Here is a 20484-nt window from a genome sequence, read left to right as displayed (position 1 = left end):
GGAATTGGGATGTAGACTGATCTTCTCCAATCCTCTGGCCATTGCTGAGTTTTCCAAACTTGCTGGCATATTGGGTGTAGCACCTTAACAGCATCATCTTTTAAAATTTTAAATAGTTCAGCTGGAATATCATCACTTCCACTGGCCTTGTTATTAGCAGTGCTTTCTAAGGCCCATTTGACTTCACTCTCCAAGATGTCTGGCTCAAGGTCAGCAACCACACTACCTGGGGTGTACGGGACCTCCATATCTTTCTGGTATAATTCCTCTGTGTATTCTTGCCACCTCTTCTTGATGTCTTCTGCTTCTGTTAGGTCCTTACCACTTTTGTCCTTGATTATGGTAATCTTTGTACGAAATGTTCCTTTCATATCTCCAATTTAAAAGACATTCCTTGAAAATAAGCCATAGTGTGTTTTTTGAGGAAAAATAAATATAAGACAGTGTCTTATTTTCGGAGAAACAAAGTATGTGCTCGTGCAAAAGGGGCCCAATGGAAAGTTGACATTATTTGTCCAAAGGTCTATTGGACCCTCTTTTCCTCCAGACTCCCTTGTTTTGCATATGAAATGAGACATTCAAAGTAACCATTCTTTGTATAATTGTTCCATAATAAGAAGCCTGATGGCATTCTTATTCTGTTGTACATTAATATGCATGTTCTGTTATAAAACAGCTTGTGCATGTACCATTTTGGGAGCAGCCATTCTGTGACATCAGTATTTCTCTTTTCCCCCTTTGTTTTCACATAGGTCTGAAGGTTGAAGTGACTCACTGTGGAACAATGAGACGAAAGTACCGTGTCTGTAACGTTACACGGAGACCTGCCAGTCATCAAACGTAAGCAAATGTTTTAAACAATTGACTGGAATGTTGCATACATGGCCACAGTAAAAATCCACCATCCAATTTTTCTAGAATTTGGAATGCATGACACTGTATTGGTTTTTTATTTACACACACACACACACACATAACTTGATTGCGGTCCATAGACCCAAATTGCACAGTACTTTTAAAAAATACATTGTTGCTGTTGTTTTCATTTTTGTATTATTCCCTTGTATTCATGGATGCATATTTGTACTTACCTTCACACTGATTTGAAGCCACTTTGTTTCCTTCCTAAGAGAGGTTCCTTGGAGGCCGAAGGGACATTACTGGAACATCTCTTGGGTTAGGGCAATTGGCTAAAATGTTTTAAATGGTTCTATTTTTGGTTCCTCTGTTTTGTTTTTGTTGGGTTTATGTTGGTTAAATGTTTAGTTGGGGCTGGCGGTTATTTTAATTTGGGTATAACTGTAAACTGTTTATTATTGTTATTATTGGTTTCTATTGATTTATTGGTTTCTTTGTTGCTCATATAGGATATTTTGTTTTTTAATGTTTGATGCTTTGTTGTGTTGTAAGCTACCCAGAGTGGCTGGGGAAACCCAGCCAGATGGGCGGGATATAAATTAAAAAATTCTTATTTATTATTATAAGACTGACATAAAATAATGTTGGTTACAGGTAGGTAGCCGTGTTGGTCTGGGTCGAAGTAAAATAAAAAAATTCTTTCAGTAGCACCTTAAAGACCAACTAAGTTTTTATTTTGGTATGAGCTTTCGTGTGCATGCACACTTCTTCAGATACCAAAAATAATGATAAAATAATGTTGTATAACTTCCAGAAAAATCACTTATTTTTCCCCAGAAGGCAGTTAACTCCCTCAGTTCTACTCTGATTAAAACTCAATTTCTCTTTTCAGTTTCCCATTGCAGTTAGAAAACGGTCAGACTGTGGAGAGAACAGTAGCACAGTACTTCAGAGAAAAGTACAACCTGCAGCTGAAATATCCTCATCTTCCTTGTCTACAAGTGGGACAGGAGCAGAAACACACCTATCTGCCTCTTGAAGTAATTTATTCAGAATACTGTTACTTTGCATAGCCAAAAAGGATTTATCAGATGTTTTAACTGTGTGCAGTGCTAGCAGTTTGCCAAACGTTTTATATAAAGGAAATATTTTTTGGCTTATTTTTTAAAAAAGTTAAAGCTTCATGTATACATTTTTTAAAATACACCATTCTCTACAGCCATTCCTGCCATCTAAAGATAACTCCATTTATCTGATGAAATGAGCTTTAGTACATGAAAGTGTATGCCATAACAAACAAGCTAGTTTTTAAGATGCCCACAGGACCCTTTATTGTGTTTAGGGCATGTGTGTGTGTGTTACTTTCCGATATTTTTTTAAAAGCTTCACATTTTAAAATATTTAAGTGGTAAAATATTTAAGTGCTCTGGTCCATGGGGTCATGAAGAGTCGGACACGACTAAACGACTAAACAACAAGTGGTATATAAAAATACAACATAAAAGCAATATAAAAACAGATAAAGCAATATAAGAACTGAGATGCAAGTGTAAAAATGGAAAAAGCAAATCCAGTAACATCAAGATCTAATTTTATGGGTCAAGGAATGCCTTGGCAAAAGGATATGTCTTTACAAGACATCTGAAGCAACTGATGAATGATGGTTTATGTATGGCAGAGGAGAAGGCATTCTAAAGGGAGGTGACAATTATGGAATGCACCTGTTTTCAGGTCACCACCCAGTGATACTCGGTAGGATTTGGTGCAATATAATGCCCCCCTGCACACTGCATTAAATAATATTGCTGAAATGAGGAAAGTTTGGGGTAACTAGATTTTTTGTGGAAATATTGCAAGCTCTATTCAGTTCAAGAACTGGCTCTGACTGGTGGATTACAATGAACATATGAAGCTACCTTATTGAGTCAGATTGTTGGTCATCTTGCCCAGTATTGTCTACTTTGACTGGTGGCTCCTCTTCAGAATTGCAAGCAAGGGGCTCTTTCTCAGCCTTGCGTCTTGTTAATCTTTCAGCTGGCAATGCCAGGGAATGAATCTGGAACCTTCTGCATGGAAGGTATGGACTTCGTCAACTTGTCAATAAGAACATAAGAAGAGCCTGCTGAATCAGAACAGCAGCCCATTTAGTCCAACATCCTTTTCTCCCACTGGCTAACCAGAAGCCTATGGTAGGCCTGAAGGCAGGATCTGGGCCCAATAGCACTCTTCCCACTTAGGATTCTCCGCTGTTGGTGTTTAGAAGCATACCTCCACTGTCAGTAAAGGTAGAACATAACCATTGATAACCTTATTCAACATGAATTTGTCTAATCCTCTTTTAAAACCATTCAGTTTCTCCTATGCTGAATGTTGAATCTTAGGAAGATAACTTTAGGAAAGCTTTAGAAATGCTAACTTTTGTGGAAACATGTCACTGAGGTTCTTACCACAAAGGAATGCTCACATTACTAGAACACAGTCCTAAAATTGCTTTGGCAGGCAATATGCTATGTTCATAAATGATTCCATTTGCTTAATGTACATCATTAGACTGACATGTTCCATTTTTGCAGGTTTGTAACATCGTGGCAGGCCAGCGATGTATCAAGAAACTAACAGACAATCAAACATCAACCATGATAAAAGCAACAGCAAGATCTGCCCCAGATAGACAAGAAGAAATCAGCAGACTGGTTAGTTTGCTTTTGAAACGGAAAGTGGGCTTGTGTACTCTTGAATGACTAATGAAGATAAAACATGGTCTTTCCTAGTTTGTTCTTAAATCCCACAGCCTCCTTTTTGCCATTTTCTCTGCTTAGTGTGTTGCTGCTGACTTCAAAACTGTTATCCCCACCTCTGAAATCAATTAGTGAGGACAAAACTTGGGTTAATCTGCTTTGTACATGAAAGTTAGTGCATCATTTATCTCATTATCTCTGCATCTTCAAGACCTATGCATGCCAAGACCTATGGCTAATTTGTTTCTTCTAATCTTTAGTAAGATGCTTTGCATGTTTTTTCATTCACCTTAGCAGAAATCTTTTGATGTCAGGTATGAGAAAGTTTGGTGTGATTTGCCCAAAACTGTCTGGTGGGCCAACCTTAAGAGGCCTAACAGGCCTAATTGGGCCCATGGTCTGCAGGGAGTGAGTAGAAACCTGGGACTATGCAGGCCAGGCTATAAATGCTCATCCTTCGATAGGTTAGGGTAGGATGTCTTATTCTATTGTTCAATGAACATTTTAGGAATGTTGCATTGTATGTAAATTTTTAATTTAGCTTTTAATTTATTTTACTTGTTTGTATTTCATCTTGCTGTTAAGTTGCTTTGAGATTTATTTATTTTTTTCTAAAGAGGCTAACAAATACAATAAATAACAATAACAGTATGTCATCGTCTATTGAGGCTTAGACTGAACTTTTGGAAGAAACTCTGCTTATATTCAGTTGTTGATGCTTTAGATTTCTCTTAAGAAAGGGCAGCTTCCCCTCAAATGGAGCATGATAAAATGTATGTGCTCTCCTTGTGTGCCACTGGTCTAGGAAATTTACATGCCTCAATTGTGCCAACTTTTGAGGTTCAGCCTTAAGGGCATAGCATAGTTTTTGGTGAGCAGCCATCTTTAGTAAGTTTTTAAGCATCTTCAAATGGGGTATGAACAGTAAATAATAATGGGAAATTTTGCAAATGGCTTGTAATTTAAGGCAGCCAAGTCTGTGTTGAAGAATCACAGAAGGACTTTGTTCCACATTTGGAATACGTGGTTTGCTTTTGGCTTAGAGGAGGAGAAAGGAATTGAACCCTTAAATTAGCACTTCTGCAATAACAAGTGTATTCAATATGACTCTTTTTTTGTTCCACTTTTATGCCAGGTGAGAAGTGCTAATTATGATGCAGACCCATTTGTTCAGGAATTTCAGTTTAAAGTCCGTGATGAGATGGCTCATGTAACAGGGCGTGTGCTTCCAGCTCCCATGTTGCAGTACGGAGGGCGGGTAAGAAACCCTTGTTTGTTTGTCTCCTGGTGTAATATTCAGATGGGATTCTAACTTTGTTTAGTGACTCTTCCCTTCGTAGAACCGTCTGAGTTTAAACATCTGTGGAATGATTTATTGAGGCACATGTTGTAAATTACCACTACATTAATATCTTATTTTTTTCCTCCCCGTTTATTTCCATAGAATCGAACAGTTGCAACACCAAGTCATGGTGTGTGGGATATGCGGGGAAAACAGTTTCATACTGGTGTGGAAATCAAGATGTGGGCAATTGCTTGCTTTGCAACACAGAGACAATGTCGTGAAGAAATATTGAAGTAAGCCACCTGTTAATCAGGCAGTGAGCTGTTTCTCTCTTCCTTCCCTTGCCCTCATGTTACACACTTTTTATTGCATGGTAGGTCACTGATTAGAAGAGGTTATGTGTTTTGTGCTTCTGCCTTAAAACCTGTGAATATGTCCAACCTTTGCTGCTGACATTATTCACAAATGGGATTTATTTACCCAAAAGCTGCCTTGTTGCTGACAACCTGTTTTTCACATCTTTACTTTTTGGTTTATGATTGAATTCACTGGGTAGTTTTGACATTGTGGCAAGGAGGGACTGAATGAAGGGTTAAAGGTGTGAGATGGGCAGTAGCACCTGAGCAGGACAGTTTCTGGAGAGCTGTTCTCACTTGTTTTTCCGCAGCTCTCTCGAACTGTTCCACCTGCTGTTCCGCTATGCTGCAGTTGCAGCGTCTTGGAGACCATGCCAACTTAACTGCAGCATGACAATATCTTTTAAGATTTTATTATATAGTAAAACAGTAACCATTGGCTACAAACATTGGCCACAAAACCTCTCCTTTATGTGTAGTTTCTCCTTTAGCAGCCCCTGACAGCCTTATGTGTGGTTAAAAGCTATGCTGGCAACGCTTTTAATCATGCGTAACGCAAACCAGTAATCAACAGGAACTTGAAACAACATTTTAAATGGGCTTGAGAGTGGTACCATTATAACCATAAATCTTGTTGAAGGTTCTCACTACAGAAAGAAGTAGCTGGAGGGAGAAAGTATGTGATCTATGCACCCACAACTTTAGGGATTGGAAGAACAAGGTATTCAGGATTTTTGTGGGGTGGAGGTATGCTTAGATTCTGTTGGTGGATGTTCGTTATTCTATTGGTGGATGTTCGTTATTCCTCCTTCAGAAAGCTTTCCATTTTTTGCCAGGGGTTTTACAGATCAGCTGCGCAAAATTTCCAAGGATGCAGGAATGCCAATCCAAGGTCAACCATGCTTCTGTAAATATGCACAAGGTGCCGACAGTGTGGAGCCTATGTTCCGACACCTTAAAAACACATATTCTGGGCTCCAGCTCATCATAGTCATCCTACCAGGGAAAACACCAGTGTATGGTAAATAAATATTAAAGTTGTATTTTGGTTCAGCTTGTGTTTGATCGCTTCTGTTTTCAAGCTTTCAAATGGTAATCTTAGCATAGCAAGTTGCTGTAAGAAATGGCAGTTGGACATGCAACATAGGTCAGACTAGTTGTGTCTTGCTATTTTGTGAGGCTGAGAAATAGACAAGCTGGAAGAGGGGGAAATGTTGTCCAGGATAAGATAAAACTCTTGCTTGGAAGGAGAGCTTTGCATTCATATTTGCAAGGAAGGAGAAACTTTTGTCTTGGGTTTTCTTTCTCCTGTTGATCTCTCTTTATTCCAGCTAAGCTTCCTTGCTTTCCTCCCTATTAGCTGCTAGGGAGGATTAGCTCCATATGAAGAAAAGCAGATTAGCTCCTCTTGTCATCATGAGTTCAATTCTCTCCAGTTTTCTTTGCCTATCGGGGGGACCTCATTCTTCAAAGTACTGAAGAGATAGAGTTGTGCTGCTTTTTAATATTGTACCTGTCTCTTGACATCCTGTGCATTGGGCATGACTTAGTGAGCTGACATTGCAGGGACAGATTTTAGAACTGTGCTGTGGTGTAAAATATTGAAATCCCTTCACATCAATGCTTGTTTCTCAGCCGAGGTGAAGCGTGTGGGGGACACACTTTTGGGGATGGCCACACAGTGTGTTCAAGTCAAGAATGTCATAAAAACATCTCCTCAAACCCTCTCTAACTTGTGCCTAAAGATTAACGTAAAACTGGGAGGAATCAACAACATCCTTGTACCTCATCAACGGTAAGAATCCTACCTTAATGTTAAGGCCATTGTCAGAACTGTGTATTCTGTAGAACTTAAGGGAATTGCTCCCCCCCCCCAGATGTGGCATGAAATGGTCAGTTGGATTAAGCAATTAAAAACCACACTGATTGGCATAAAGTGTAATAGAGAGCACTTAAAGACAATCAAAATGGTTTTAACTGCAATTGTTAAGTATATATAGTTATAATAACTTCAGATAACAACAGGGATGGCGGAGAACTATGGCCCTCCAGGTGTTGTTGAACTTCTAATTATCCCTGACAACTGGCTATGCTGGCAGGGGTTGAGCGTATCTAGAGGACCACGGGTTCCGACAATCCTCAGCTAAAGGCAAATTACATTTTTCCTGCAGAGCTATTCTTCCATATTCAGATTTAATTTATTGACTTAAAGAATCTTAAGAATGTGAGTTTTAACCAAATAAAAAAGCCTTACTGATGTAACATGCTTGACTTGATAGCCAAATTCATTTGCTAAAGCAACATTGGTCATCGCAAAAGTACAGTCGTACCTTGGAAGTCGAACAGAATCTGTTGTGGAAGTCAGTTCAACTTCCAAAACGTTCAAAAACCAAATCACAGCTTCTGATTTGCTACAGTAAGCTCCTGCAGCCAATCAGAAGCCCCGTCGGACATTTGGATTCCAAAAGAATGTTTGCAAACTGGAACAATCACTTCCGGGTTTGCAGTGTTTGGGAGCCAAAACGTCTGAGTTCCAGGGCATTCGGGGTCCAAGGTATGACTGTACAGACATAAGAAATATTTGTATTTTTTGCAGCTGTTATCTTATTGAAAACTTTAATAAGAAACAGGGCTTGACACAGCTAAATCTAAGTGATTTGGGGAACGATAATTTGATAATCTTAGATGTTCTTGATGGTTTTGTGTTAATCATATTGTAATGGCTATTGGCTGCAATCAATAAAAATCTGACTGATTAGATTGCAAAAATAAATACATACATACATACAACCAATTTGAAAGGTACATTTTAGGAGATTGGACCTCATTTTGAAGGATAATTTTTGTCTGATCCGTCCGGATTACTATAGCAACCATATTCCTTATATATTATTCCTATCATCTACTAACAGTTTTTGTCCCCACTATTCAAAGAATAAACTGTATCATGAATCAATTTCAAAAACCTATCCCTGAGGAATTATACAGGGAGCAGTATAATTCATAGTGAGCAATATTGTCCACCTCTCTGGCCACACGATTTGAGTCATCAGCTCCAGTCACAGGAATGTGAGACTGACTGTAAGATGCCCTCTGAATTGCACATCTTTAGTAAGCCCATGTGTTCAAAGCTTCCCTGCCTCCTACAGCAATGTTGAGTGTTTGTTTTTATTTATTTTAAGTAGAGGAAGTCTGGTGCATCCAAAATCAGCTATGTGTTCTAAACAACTAAACTGTGGCATTTTAATTTTCTGTATGAAGATTTCTAGACTCCATGAATGCATTTCAGGAATAGTTGCTTACCTTCTAGAATGTGAGGTGCATAGTCTAGGACCCTTCTGAGGAAGGCAGTAGATGAAGTTTGGGTTTGAGATTGACATGTCACTTTTTTTTAAGACCTTCTGTGTTCCAACAACCAGTGATTTTCTTGGGAGCAGATGTTACTCATCCACCTGCTGGGGATGGAAAGAAGCCATCTATTGCTGCTGTGAGTTGCATTCACATTTGTGTGTGCCCCCCACCCAACCTTGGTTGAATACCTTAGTTATGAGAGAGTGAAAGAGAGAGAATGTTCACAAGGATTGACTGCCTTAAATAGGCCCCTTGTCTCTGTCTCATTAATTCTCCATGCCTCCTTTTGTGCTTAGTTTTCTGATGTAATAAAAGCATTCCCTAATACAAAATGACTGTTGCTTGGGGTTGTAGGGCTAACCATGCGTAAGATGGAGCATTATTATGAATCAGAAAGGTTCAGTTTGCACATATGTAATGCTGCACCATGTTTTAGTGCTGTTTGCACAAACAGGAAGAAACCAAAGCAAATCCTCAGGCTTTCACACTACCCTCTCCTCTTGCACAGTGAGGAAAAGGACCACCTTCATTTATGGCTCACTAGTTGAAAACTACTGCACTAAATCATCACAGTATTTTCAGTGAATGAAGCCAGTGTATAGATAATAACATCGTGATAGCTGTGAGAAGGCAGATCTGGGTCGACTGGTATTTCCGGTTCATTTGCAGTTGATCAGCAAGGATTTCTGACTCCCCATTTTTTAACAAAACCAACAGCAGCAACAGAATGAATCCCACCACCCAACAAAATAATACTGCTGAAATGAAGAAAACTTGGAGTAACCAGAAATAGATTTTGCATGTGAAAGATTTGGGAGGCTTGGTTTGGTGCTTATACTCAAAACTGTTGCTAGACTCAAAATTATTCAAATCTAAGAACATGTCTTATACACCAAATTTTAGTTGGTGGATCTTGAGGTTATAGTAAAAACAAACAGATTCCACAATATCTCTTAACCCATGCATTAGGATCATCAGTGCTATCAGATTCAGTTTGTCCAAGTGGGTGTATTTGCTGTGTGTATGTCATGAGTGCTCCACTAGATGTGTATATGACAAATTAGCCATGTATTATTCACATGGTGAATGAAGCACAGTTGTTTGGCCCTCAATGGATAAAACATACTGCATTCTTAAATGTGGATGACTTTCCAAGCTTTTATACAGCAAAATTTAGTAATAAGCAGTTTTCACAGCTTTTTGCAACTGTCACTCTCTGAAGACTTGTGCTTCCTGTTGGGGGAAATTATTTATGCTGATTAGATAAAGTGCTGTCTGTCTGGAACGATCATTTTTCTTCATGTGCCTCTCTTGCTTTAGGTTGTAGGTAGTATGGATGCCCATCCAAGCAGGTACTGTGCCACAGTGAGAGTTCAAAAACCCCGCCAGGAGATCATCCAAGACTTGGCCTCCATGGTTCGAGAACTTCTCATCCAGTTCTACAAGTCAACACGCTTCAAACCGACACGAATAATCTTCTATCGTGATGGGGTGTCAGAAGGGCAGTTTCGACAGGTGTTTATGTCCCACAACTTTTACCATAAAAGGGCCCTCAGAGCAGATTACGGCGCCTATAAAACTATTTTTACAAGGGTCATAATTTGGCCCGCAAGGCCATTTCTCCCAAGTGACACCTGATGTAACATGTGATGTCATGTGTGAGGAAGGGGACAACATGAGTGCAAAGAAGCAACTGGGAACCTTAAAATGTGCTCCTGATAGTTCCTTGGAATTTTAATTTGGCAACAAATGCAAGGCTTGGAGTGTAGCTGATCCCTTTCAGAAGCAGAGCTTGAACACAGTGCTAGTCAGCTTGATCACAGTGGTTTCAAGTTTCACTGTGATCAGCTACACTTCAGAGTATCGGAAACTTTCAAGTGTAGCCAGTCCAATAGTTGATGTCAAACTGTTTTGATTTCCTGGGATTTTCCTTGGCAGCACAGCTTGAACTTCAAAGGAAAAATCGGTCACCTGATGACATAAGGTTCTTGAGAGGTGGGTGCTCCTGACAAAGTGGGAATACTTACAAAGGTGGGCAGTTCAAAACCAGACCCTTTGGTCAGGTCCTAGTCCCCCACACCTACCTTAACCACTCAAACGTTGGTGCAGAATTCAGTGGCCAGGTTGCTCACCAGAGCATGGTGGTTTGAGAATATGACACCAATCCTTGCCCTACTGCACTAGCTGCCACATAGTATCCAGGCCCAATTAAAAGAGCTGGTTTTGACCTATAAAGCCTTAAATGGTTCTACCTTCTAAAGACCACCTCTCCCCATATGAACTAATTCTGCAATTATCCTCTGAGGCCCTTTTTGTGCCTCCTCTACGAGAAATCCGGAGGGTGGCGACGTAAGAATGGGCCTTTTCTCCAGGGGCTCCTCATTTGTGGAATGCCGTTCCCAGGGAGGCTCTTCTGGAGCTTTCATTAGGCTCCAAGTGAAAATTAGGCCTTTGGCTACTTAAACAATTCATTACATTTAAAACTGTGCGGGGGGATTGTGTTTTGTTTGTTAAATATTTTTGTGTTGTATACTGTAAACTGCCCTTTGATCCTTACATGAAGGGCTGTATATAAACTTAATAATAATAATAATAATAAATTTATTTATTATTTATACCCCGCCCATCAGGCCAGGTTCCCCCAGCCACTCTGGGCGGCTTCCAACAAAACATTAAAATACAGAAATCCATCAAACATCAAAAACTTCCCTAAGGGCTGCCTTGAGATGCCTTCTAAAGGTCTGGTAATTGTTGTTCTCTTTGACCTCTGGTGGGAGTGCGTTCCACAGGGTGGGTGCCACTACCGAGAAGGCCCTCTGCCTGGTTCTCTGTAACTTGGCTTCTCATAGTGAGGGAACCGCCAGAAGACCCTCGGCGCTGGACCTCAGTGTCCGGGCAGAACGATGGGGGTGGAGACGCTCCTTCAGGTATACTGAACCGAGGCCGTTTAGGGCTTTAAAGGTCAACACCAACACTTTGAATTGTGCTCGGAAACGTACTGGGATCCAATGTAGGTCTTTCAGGACCGGTGTTATGTGGTCTCGGCGGCCGCTCCCAGTCACCAGTCTAGCTGCCGCATTCTGGGTTAGTTGTAGTTTCCGGGTCACCTTCAAAGGTAGCCCCACGTAGAGTGCATTGCAGTAGTCCAAGCGGGAGAGAAACAGAGTACCACTCTGGCGAGACAGTCTGCAGGCAGGTAGGGTCTCAGCCTGCGTACCAGATGGAGCTGATAGACAGCTGCCCTGGACACAGAATTGACCTGTGCCTCCATGGACAGTTGTGAGTCCAGAATGACTCCCAGGCTGCGCACCTGGTCCTTCAGGGGCACAGTTACCCCATTCAGAACCAGGGAGTCCTCCACACCTGCCTGCCTCCTGTCCCCCACAAACAGTACTTCTGTCTTGTCAGGATTCAACCTCAATCTGTTAGCTGCCATCCATCCTCCAACCGCCTCCAGGCACTCACACAGAACCTTCACCGCCTTCACTGGTTCTGATTTGAAAGAGAGGTAGAGCTGGGTATCATCCGCATACTGATGAACACCCAGCCCAAACCCCCTGATGATCTCTCCCAGCGGCTGCATGTAGATGTTAAAAAGCATGGGGGAGAGGACAGAGCCCTGAGGCACCCCACGTGAGAGCCCAGGGGTCCAAACACTCATCCCCCACCACCACTTTCTGAGCATGGCCCAGGAGGAAGGAGCGGAACCACTGTATGGCAGTGCCCCTAGCTCCCAACCCCTCTAGACGGTCCAGAAGGATGTTATGGTCGATAGTGTCAAAAGCCGCTGAGAGATCCAGCAGAACTAGGAAACAGCTCTCACCTTTGTCTCTAGCCTGCCGGAGATCATCGACCAGTGCGACCAAGGCAGTTTCAGTCCCATGATGAGGCCTGAATTCCGACTGGAAGGGATCCAAATGGTCCGCTTCTTCCAGGCGTGCCTGGAGTTGTTCAGCAACCAAATAATAAACAAACTCCACTTTAGATATTTAAAATGGCTATAATGTGTTCTAACATGTTTGGTTGAACCAGTCATAGGTCTTCTGACCCCATTAATATGTCCATCTCCCTTCTCCCTTTATTGCCCCCGGCTCCTTGGGAAATCATGGAGATGGCTGGACTCCACTAGGTGGAAGAGGGCATTAAAAGCAATCATGCCAGTCACCAGGCCATTTATTATTTCCAAAGATCAGCCCAGGACTTGTACACACACACACACACACACACACACACACACACACACACACACACACAGGGAAGCCTGCAAGTAGAGCCTGAAGGCAACAGTCCTCTTAGCAACTAGTGTTCAAAGGGTAACCTGGAGGTCACATATACTATCATTTGCACTAATTAGTAGATCTGTCCTCTGTAAATTTATCTAATCCCCTTTTATAATTGTCCTAGATGGTGGCCACCATCACATCTTATGGCAGTAAATTAATTATGCACCATGTGAATTACTTGATTGTGTCTGGCCTGACCCTCCTGCCAATTGGCTTTTCACAAAATGTTTCTTAGTGCCTAACAAATCTAAACCCCACCTCCTCTGACATCATCCCACCCATATATTGAGACTCCTTAACACCCTATGTTCAGTGGTCTTGCACATGCAATAAGTAGCATTTGTGAGAATTCTACAATAGGGGTTGTAGGTTGCATCACCTTACCTAACATCCTAATCTTACTTGCAAAACTTTACTTCTGTATTTCCCATTGTCATTGCTGCTAGTGTGCACTACAATACTGATTCTACCCAGCCTATCTAACCAATATGTGATGCCTGCAACCTTTGATATGCATTAAATGCACCCACCAAAACCCATCTCTGTGTATGCCTAATTACCACTACAAGGAGCCCTAGAGGCATAGTCTCTGCTCAAGAAGATGTTTATTTGTCACCCAAGGAATACTTCCTTTGTAAAGGAGTGTTTTCCTCTTCCTCAGAAAGATGCCCTCCTTCCTCGAGACCCTCATTCTCCATGCCAGCAGAGGAGCTCTTCAGCTTGGCAGCAGGATGTTTCTATTATGTTCCTGATGTGTCAGGACCAAGTAGTGATCCATCCACAACAATGGAACTACATTAAGTTCCCCACAATGAGATCGCCCTCCTTCTACCCAGCACAAAGCACCCTGTCAAATACATGACCTGTCGCCTGGGTGGGACTTGATACTGGTTGTTTAAACACCCTTGTTCTAATAACTCCACCAGGATGCTAGCTTCCAGACTGAACTGCAAGTCCAGTCCAAATCTGTATAAATCTATATTGTCTGTTTTGCAGTTCTGCTATACATAGACCTTGAAGTTCTAAACCAGCAAATACTATAGTGTCTTCTACATTTTTGTAGACTTAAAGGTTAGACACACTTCAAATGTATGTGTGTCTCTGCAATAGAATTAAGTAGTGTGTGTATTTTTTTTTATTGTTAATTTATTGTGAAGACTTGGGGGGATATACTAACAGCATCCACCTTTACAACAAATAAACAAGGATCAGGAATTTGAAGTGTACCCTTTGACTACTAATGTTTCAAGAAATAAATTTCTAATTTCATATTTTTAAATTAAAATAACATAAAATAAATTACTATAATTTCCATACCTCAAAACATTAAGATCAGTGAAGCAATGAGGTTTTTTTCTAGAATGTTCAGTAAAAGGCTGGCAGTGTGCCATAACGTTGTCTTGCTGTTACCTTTCCCCTTTTATCTTAAATATATCATTTTTGCAATTAGAACAAATTCTGAGAGGTTTTCTGTCCACTTGTTTGTTGCAGTTTTCTTTGTGATCTTGGTTTCTTTTAACATAAGAATTTGATTTAAGTGTCCTGTTTTATTTTCTATTTGAGAGTAAGCTAACCATTCTGTTTTTGCACTGTAGGTGTTGTATTATGAGCTGCTAGCAATTAGAGAGGCCTGTATCAGTCTCGAAAAGGATTACCAGCCTGGCATAACATATATTGTTGTTCAGAAGAGGCATCATACAAGGCTGTTTTGTGCTGATCGGACAGAAAGGGTAAGACTTTTCTAATTTCAGTGTAGTTGCTTCCAAGTGGATGACTGAAGAAAGTGTAATTATCATTATTGGCATGTATATAGTGGTTTAGAACTTCCACAGCACTTCAGATGAATCATCTTGTTGTAATCCTTACAACAGTCCTATAAGATAGTCCATTATGATTTCGCCCTGTCGTAGATGGGATTGAGAGGCTGACAAATGATGGTAGAGGCAAAATTTCAGTGGAGGATGTCCTGATTCATAGCGTAGCCTCTTTACCAGGCTACAACAGCTTAATTCCTCCACTTTGTAAATGCTTCAATGAGGAGACATAGCACAATGGCAGAGTAACAACTTTGCTTGCAGAAGGTCCCCAGTTCAGTCACTCCAGTGAAAAACATCTTGAGCAGCAGGGCTTACTAAAGCCCCTGTACGAGACCTTGACAATCTGCTGAGTATCTTAGATGCCAGGCTAGATGGGCCCATGGGTCTGGTCTGATAGAAGGCTATATGTTTCTATTCTTCCAAGTTTACTCTTCAATTTCAAAGGCAAGCAAAATTGACCAATACAAAATGACATTCAAACTTCATTTTGTTGTGAACCTCACCTCTATGTTAACAACAGACTTTATTCCAGCTGCCAGCCTCTTTGCACCATCAGGTTACAAGCCTAGTGTTAGCAGCCCAGTTCTGGACTTGCTTTCATGCACAAAAACTAGGAGAAGCAGATGTTCAAAATTGAAACAAAAGCAGATTTTTCAGTATTTTATATCATGTGTTCATTGCATAACAAGCTAACATTTTTATTTCTCTTCTGTGGAAATGCATTCTTTTCTAGGTTGGAAGAAGTGGGAACATCCCAGCTGGAACAACTGTAGATACGGATATCACACATCCTTATGAATTTGATTTTTACCTCTGTAGCCATGCAGGAATACAGGTAGGAACTAAAGCACTAACCTACTTGACGCAGTCTGGGTTTGGTACCATTCTTGAGCAGACATGAGTGGTAGTATAAGTGAATCTGCAGGATGCTTTCTATTTAAACCAGTTTTTAAAACAACCAAGGCTGACTTAAAGCAAGCTTTTTATGACGAGTTTTTTCCCCAAGTGTGTACTCCTTAGATTTGCCATGGAACAAAAATATCATATTATCCAGGAATGTATTCTCAAAACATTTGGCTCACACACTAAACCTGTGTTAGGGATTGTCTCCTGGAAGCTCTGCTATGGCTCCAACACTTGCTGTTCCGTGCTTGTATTCACCCATTTACCTTTCGGAAGCTGCAGAAAATATGTAATTGCTGTGCTTCATAAATTCAAAGCTGAAACAGCTTGGCATCAAGCTCTTACAAAGTAAATTTGTTTTGTTACTCCAATGGCTCCTTAAAACTTCAGCCTCTGATTATGGGCTGTATCCAATGTAGCAGCAAGTCACTTGTCTTGATCTGCTGGTGAAAAGCTTTGTACCAGTGGATCATTGTTGCACCAGAGAATGCATAAGCAGGTTGCTGGTAAGTTTATTGCTAGCACAACTGTTGCATTGGTTTTCTCTGTTGCGCAGCATTAAAACTCTCATGTCCAGCCGCACAAGAGCCCTTTCACTGGTGAATGATACAGCCCTATATTTTTGCACTTGGAAGTGTTCATTTGAAATAAGTGACAGGATAGGACTGTGGTAGTGTGGTAATGTTCTGCAGGATGCTAATGGGCTGCAGTGCCAAGTGTGTGCAAGGGTGGGGCTACAGCAACATGGAATCCCCTTTTCACATTAATAAGAACTGTATTCTCAGGAACACAGTCAATATCCTTTGCATACAAAAACATTTGCTATTCAGTTTAATTTTTATAGAAATGTGATGCAGAAAGTTAATTGGGCATTTGAACTGATGTTTCATTCTCCCTAGGGTACCAGCCGTCCCTCACATTATCATGTATTGTGGGATGATAACTGTTTTACTGCAGACGAACTTCAGCTGCTAACTTACCAGCTCTGCCACACCTACGTGCGCTGTACACGATCCGTGTCTATACCTGCACCAGCGTATTATGCTCACTTGGTGGCATTTAGAGCAAGATATCACCTTGTAGACAAAGAACATGACAGGTAAGAGTAGTGTTGCCAGATGACTTGGCTTCTCTTACCTCTGGGCTAGTTGCCAGAATTTTTTATGTTAAAGTATGGCATTTGATCTCCTGGCAAACTTGTTCCAAACTTGATTTTTTTTATAAGGAAAGGCCAACAGCATCATTTTCACATGTTTAAACTGTATAGTCAACGCATGTGCACTAGGGTGCCTGGTTGTTCAGCTCAGTCCTAGCACATTGTTTCACACTGCTGCATATGAAACAACTGAGTATAGTCAGAGTTAGCTTACAAGAATGATCCATTAACTTCCCTTTTTTGTGCAACCCTGATTGGATTTTGAGAGGTAAGTAGGGGTGTGTGCATGCTCCATGGAGACCACGTGCATAATTAGACCCCTTTGGGCATCAAGTTGCCCTGTCTCTCCCACCTCAACTAGCAAACCATCAAATGTGCATGGTTAAATGTGTACAGAGTTCTACAGAAATAGCAGCAGGCAAGCCAGTTAACGATGAAGTCTATTGAGGTAAAGTCATCATGATTGCCAATCTATCCTTTATAAATCTAGCACTGTTATAAATATGACTCGGAGTTCCTGCAGTGTTCCCATATAGCTCATCCATCCATCCATCCATTCATTCATTATAGAAGGTTGCTCTGTGGATGTGGTGGGGAACCTTGGATTCCCATAGATGGCTACCCACAACTTCAATCTTTTATTAGGTGCAATTGGGTGCACAAATTATTTGCAACAGTCCATTGTGCTTTAAGTATGTGTTTGTGATAAAAGAAGATAGCACATTGTTCATGCTAACCAGCACATCATACATTTGATTGTACATGTTGACAGGCAGTATCTTCAAGCTTTTCCATGATGTCTACGGACAGCCATTTTAAATAAGTGTGTGAATTTGCCCATAGAAGTGTTTGGAACATGTGTTCCAGTGACTTGTTCTATACTGATAATTGGTGGTGTGGACCATGCATCTAGTACTGAAGTTCATCCATGTGTTGCATTAGTGTAATTTATTGTTTTTGAGAGCTAAAAAGAACATGGAATACAGTTTTCTTAAAGCTTTTTTTGCTGATTGATGTTCAAAAGCAAAGGAATTAACACAAGGCTGTACTAATGGCTGCTCAGTGCAGGAATTGTAATTATTTTTTACAGCTTAGTTGCTTTAAAATATAAGAGGGGAGCATGACTTTTGCTTCTTGGGCCCAAAGATGTTTGCTAATTCTTCTCTCTTTTCCCCGCTATTGCAGTGCTGAAGGAAGCCATGTTTCAGGACAGAGCAATGGGAGAGATCCCCAAGCCCTTGCGAAGGCTGTACAGATTCACCAAGACACCTTACGCACCATGTACTTTGCTTAGCTATAAAAAAATATATCAGTGAGACCAGAGCCTATTCACAAAAGGAAGAACTGCAGAATTTAGCCACATACAGTGTATGTTTAAAGAAGGGTCAGTTCATTGGGGAGGGGGATACCTCTGCTACTGCTGAAACTGATCCTGTGGGAGGGGGCACGGGCCTTATCCTTGTTTTGACGCAAGGAAGATTGTTTACTTCACCGAGAACACGGCACTTATTATGCAATATGAAACCAGCCAACTGCTTTTGAAGCAGCCTCCAATGGGAAGTGCTGCCGTCATCGTTGTTGTCTTTTCCTTTGTGTGTGTTTTTTCTTGTAGTCTAACCCTTTTTTATGCCTTTACCTCAAGTTGCTCAGCAGCACAACTCTTTCTGCAAAAAAGAAACAATTATTATGGTATTAAAACTTACAGGAGCAATCAAAAAAGTGATTGTTGGGGTGGGCAAGTGAAGTGAAGTGGAGAATGTGCAAAAATGTTTTTTATCCTTTGGCTACCCCTACGAGGGTAGCTGGTGGCTTCCCCTCAATGGCTGTCAGCACTTGAATGTGACCATAGCAAGTGTGTTTGTATGTTTGAGTGAGCAGCTCCACAGAGTATGTTGTGGGAAAGGCTGTGTGTATGGTGCATTTGCAGATCCATTGATCCCAGTGTGGTTTAGCTAACTGCTGCCTTTTGTGTCTGTCTTCATTGCTTGGAGTTGCTCAACTCAAGTCTATATCTGTACCATAACTAAGTTAACCATATACGTTGATGCTGGCAGTAGCGATACAACCTGATGAGATTAATGAAGCTGCTGCTTTCTCCTTGTCCAGAAGTTTCAGCTAATTTTACATCTTGTGTGCCATGTGTATACCTTCTGAGCTTCTTGTGACAGCAGATCTCCTCCCCTGTTTTGCCAGGGTGACCTGTAATATCCATTCAAGTACAGACACTAAGTTGAGGTCTCTCTTTTTTTAAAATGAAAAAATATATATTAGTTGACTCGCTGCCTCTCACATTAATGTGATTGCATATATATATATATCTATATATCTATATATACGTGTACTTTGAGGTTTAGCTTCCTTTTTTCTTTTATATTTATTAGAGTAATAATAATGCTTTAATTTAAATCAGTGTATTGATGACATCAGTTTTAATGTTTAGAAACATAACTATTTTGTTTTAGAGAACTGACAATGTTTTTGCTATCTTTTAGTGCAATAAGCCTTTGCAAAGGAGAAAAATCTGTCCATTTTTGCTGTGCACAAACAGCAGCATTTTGCACCACTAATAGTGGGAGAATGGACATGTCCGTGCACTTAAAAGGACAAAGTTAGCCTTAATTTTGAAAGGAAAGTCTTGTAATAGGGAAGATTCCCTTTTTTAATGCATAAAAAGGCAAACCCTTTCATGCTGCTAGCAGACTACAAGCTTTAATACTGTCTAGTAATACAGGATTTTTGCTCTGCTGCACCCTGGGGTTGGAGGGCATGGTTTTTCCCAGCACAGAAGAAATTCAGGTTTTTAGATCTGTCCGGATGACATTGAGCAAAAGTCTAAAAGGGGGCATGAAGATTTTTTAAAAGCAGTTTTTGATCATGTAGACTTTCCTTTTGAAACTGAGTGCTTCATTTCATTTTACAAATAAAGCTACAGAGGGCTGGAATACACTTAAGTGAGATCACTGAAATGTGAATCAGATGAATGGGCCTCTTTTTCATTCCACTTTGAAGCGGAAGCAAAGAATTTTACAAGATGATGAAGATGAGCATTGAACTCAGTAACAGGGATTCAGGGGCGTTTTGCACTTTGTAAACACATGAACTGCATTTGTGACTGCTTTTTTTGCACTGGTTTTATAGTATATATGCATAGATATATACTACAGATGGTTCATATGGGCATTGCTAGTAACCCAGCCCTGCTGAAACAAACAAACAAACAAACCATTCTCCACATGAAAACCATTTCACTGGTTGAAGTATCTTTCTTATATTGTGCTGTCTTCAAAGTGACCCACTATATTTGCCAATTTACTGTATTTTCAGCTGAAAAATCTGAGCCCATTTTGCTCCAACAGGCCTGAACCTTTCCTATTTCTTCTCTCCCCACCCCACCCCCACCAGAAAACTTAAGTACTGTGTTTTATATGCTTTCTTGTGCAGGCATATGCTGCTGCTCATGGTGTCTCAAAATGCTTTACTGCACTTGTGATCTAGTGAAGTTTACTCCCAGTTTCAGCAAAATGGTACAATGTACACTTAACCCCTTGGGGGCAAGAATCAAAGTGCACTTGAAATAATTGTGATGGGGAGCAGCTTGCCTTAGGGGGTTGGGAAGAAGTGTGCACTAAGATGAAAGGGGAAACTGCTAGAACCAAAAGAGTTCTTAATGAATTGAGTTGCAAGTGGCTGTTTTCATGCTTCAATCTCTGGAAGTTTCCTGGCTGAGGATACTTCAT

The 20484-nt window shown here is 40.7% G+C and overlaps 1 protein-coding gene across 5 annotated transcripts in view; it reads left to right on the top strand.

Moving 5' to 3' along the window:
- The window catches only part of LOC118086559 (protein argonaute-3), a 51224-nt gene extending 31254 nt beyond the window's left edge, over positions 1–19970 (top strand). For 2 of the 5 annotated variants that reach the window (XR_015950603.1, XR_015950601.1), the window contains exons 7-20: positions 753–840; positions 1751–1898; positions 3432–3551; positions 4732–4854; positions 5041–5174; positions 6074–6258; positions 6873–7032; positions 8634–8724; positions 9909–10103; positions 13533–13745; positions 14467–14601; positions 15422–15523; positions 16491–16690; positions 17933–18413. Coding sequence is in view for 2 of the 5 variants with exons in the window: in XM_088672280.1 (XP_088528406.1) it covers positions 753–840; positions 1751–1898; positions 3432–3551; positions 4732–4854; positions 5041–5174; positions 6074–6258; positions 6873–7032; positions 8634–8724; positions 9909–10103; positions 14467–14601; positions 15422–15523; positions 16491–16690; positions 17933–18041 (1790 nt within the window). In the remaining 3 variants the exon portion in view is untranslated. Of the gene's footprint in view, positions 1–752; positions 841–1750; positions 1899–3431; positions 3552–4731; positions 4855–5040; positions 5175–6073; positions 6259–6872; positions 7033–8633; positions 8725–9908; positions 10104–13532; positions 13746–14466; positions 14602–15421; positions 15524–16490; positions 16691–17932 lie in introns of all 5 variants that reach the window. The other 3 variants (XM_088672280.1, XM_088672281.1, XR_015950602.1) reach the window with 2 other exon arrangements.
- Positions 19971–20484: the final 514 nt, after the last annotated feature.

Source organism: Zootoca vivipara, chromosome 6 (assembly GCF_965207765.1).
Source record: "Zootoca vivipara chromosome 6, rZooViv2.hap1.1, whole genome shotgun sequence".
Taxonomy (NCBI): domain Eukaryota; kingdom Metazoa; phylum Chordata; class Lepidosauria; order Squamata; family Lacertidae; genus Zootoca; species Zootoca vivipara.
Note: the sequence above shows the minus strand (reverse complement) of the source record. Positions and strands in the feature narration are given on the sequence as shown.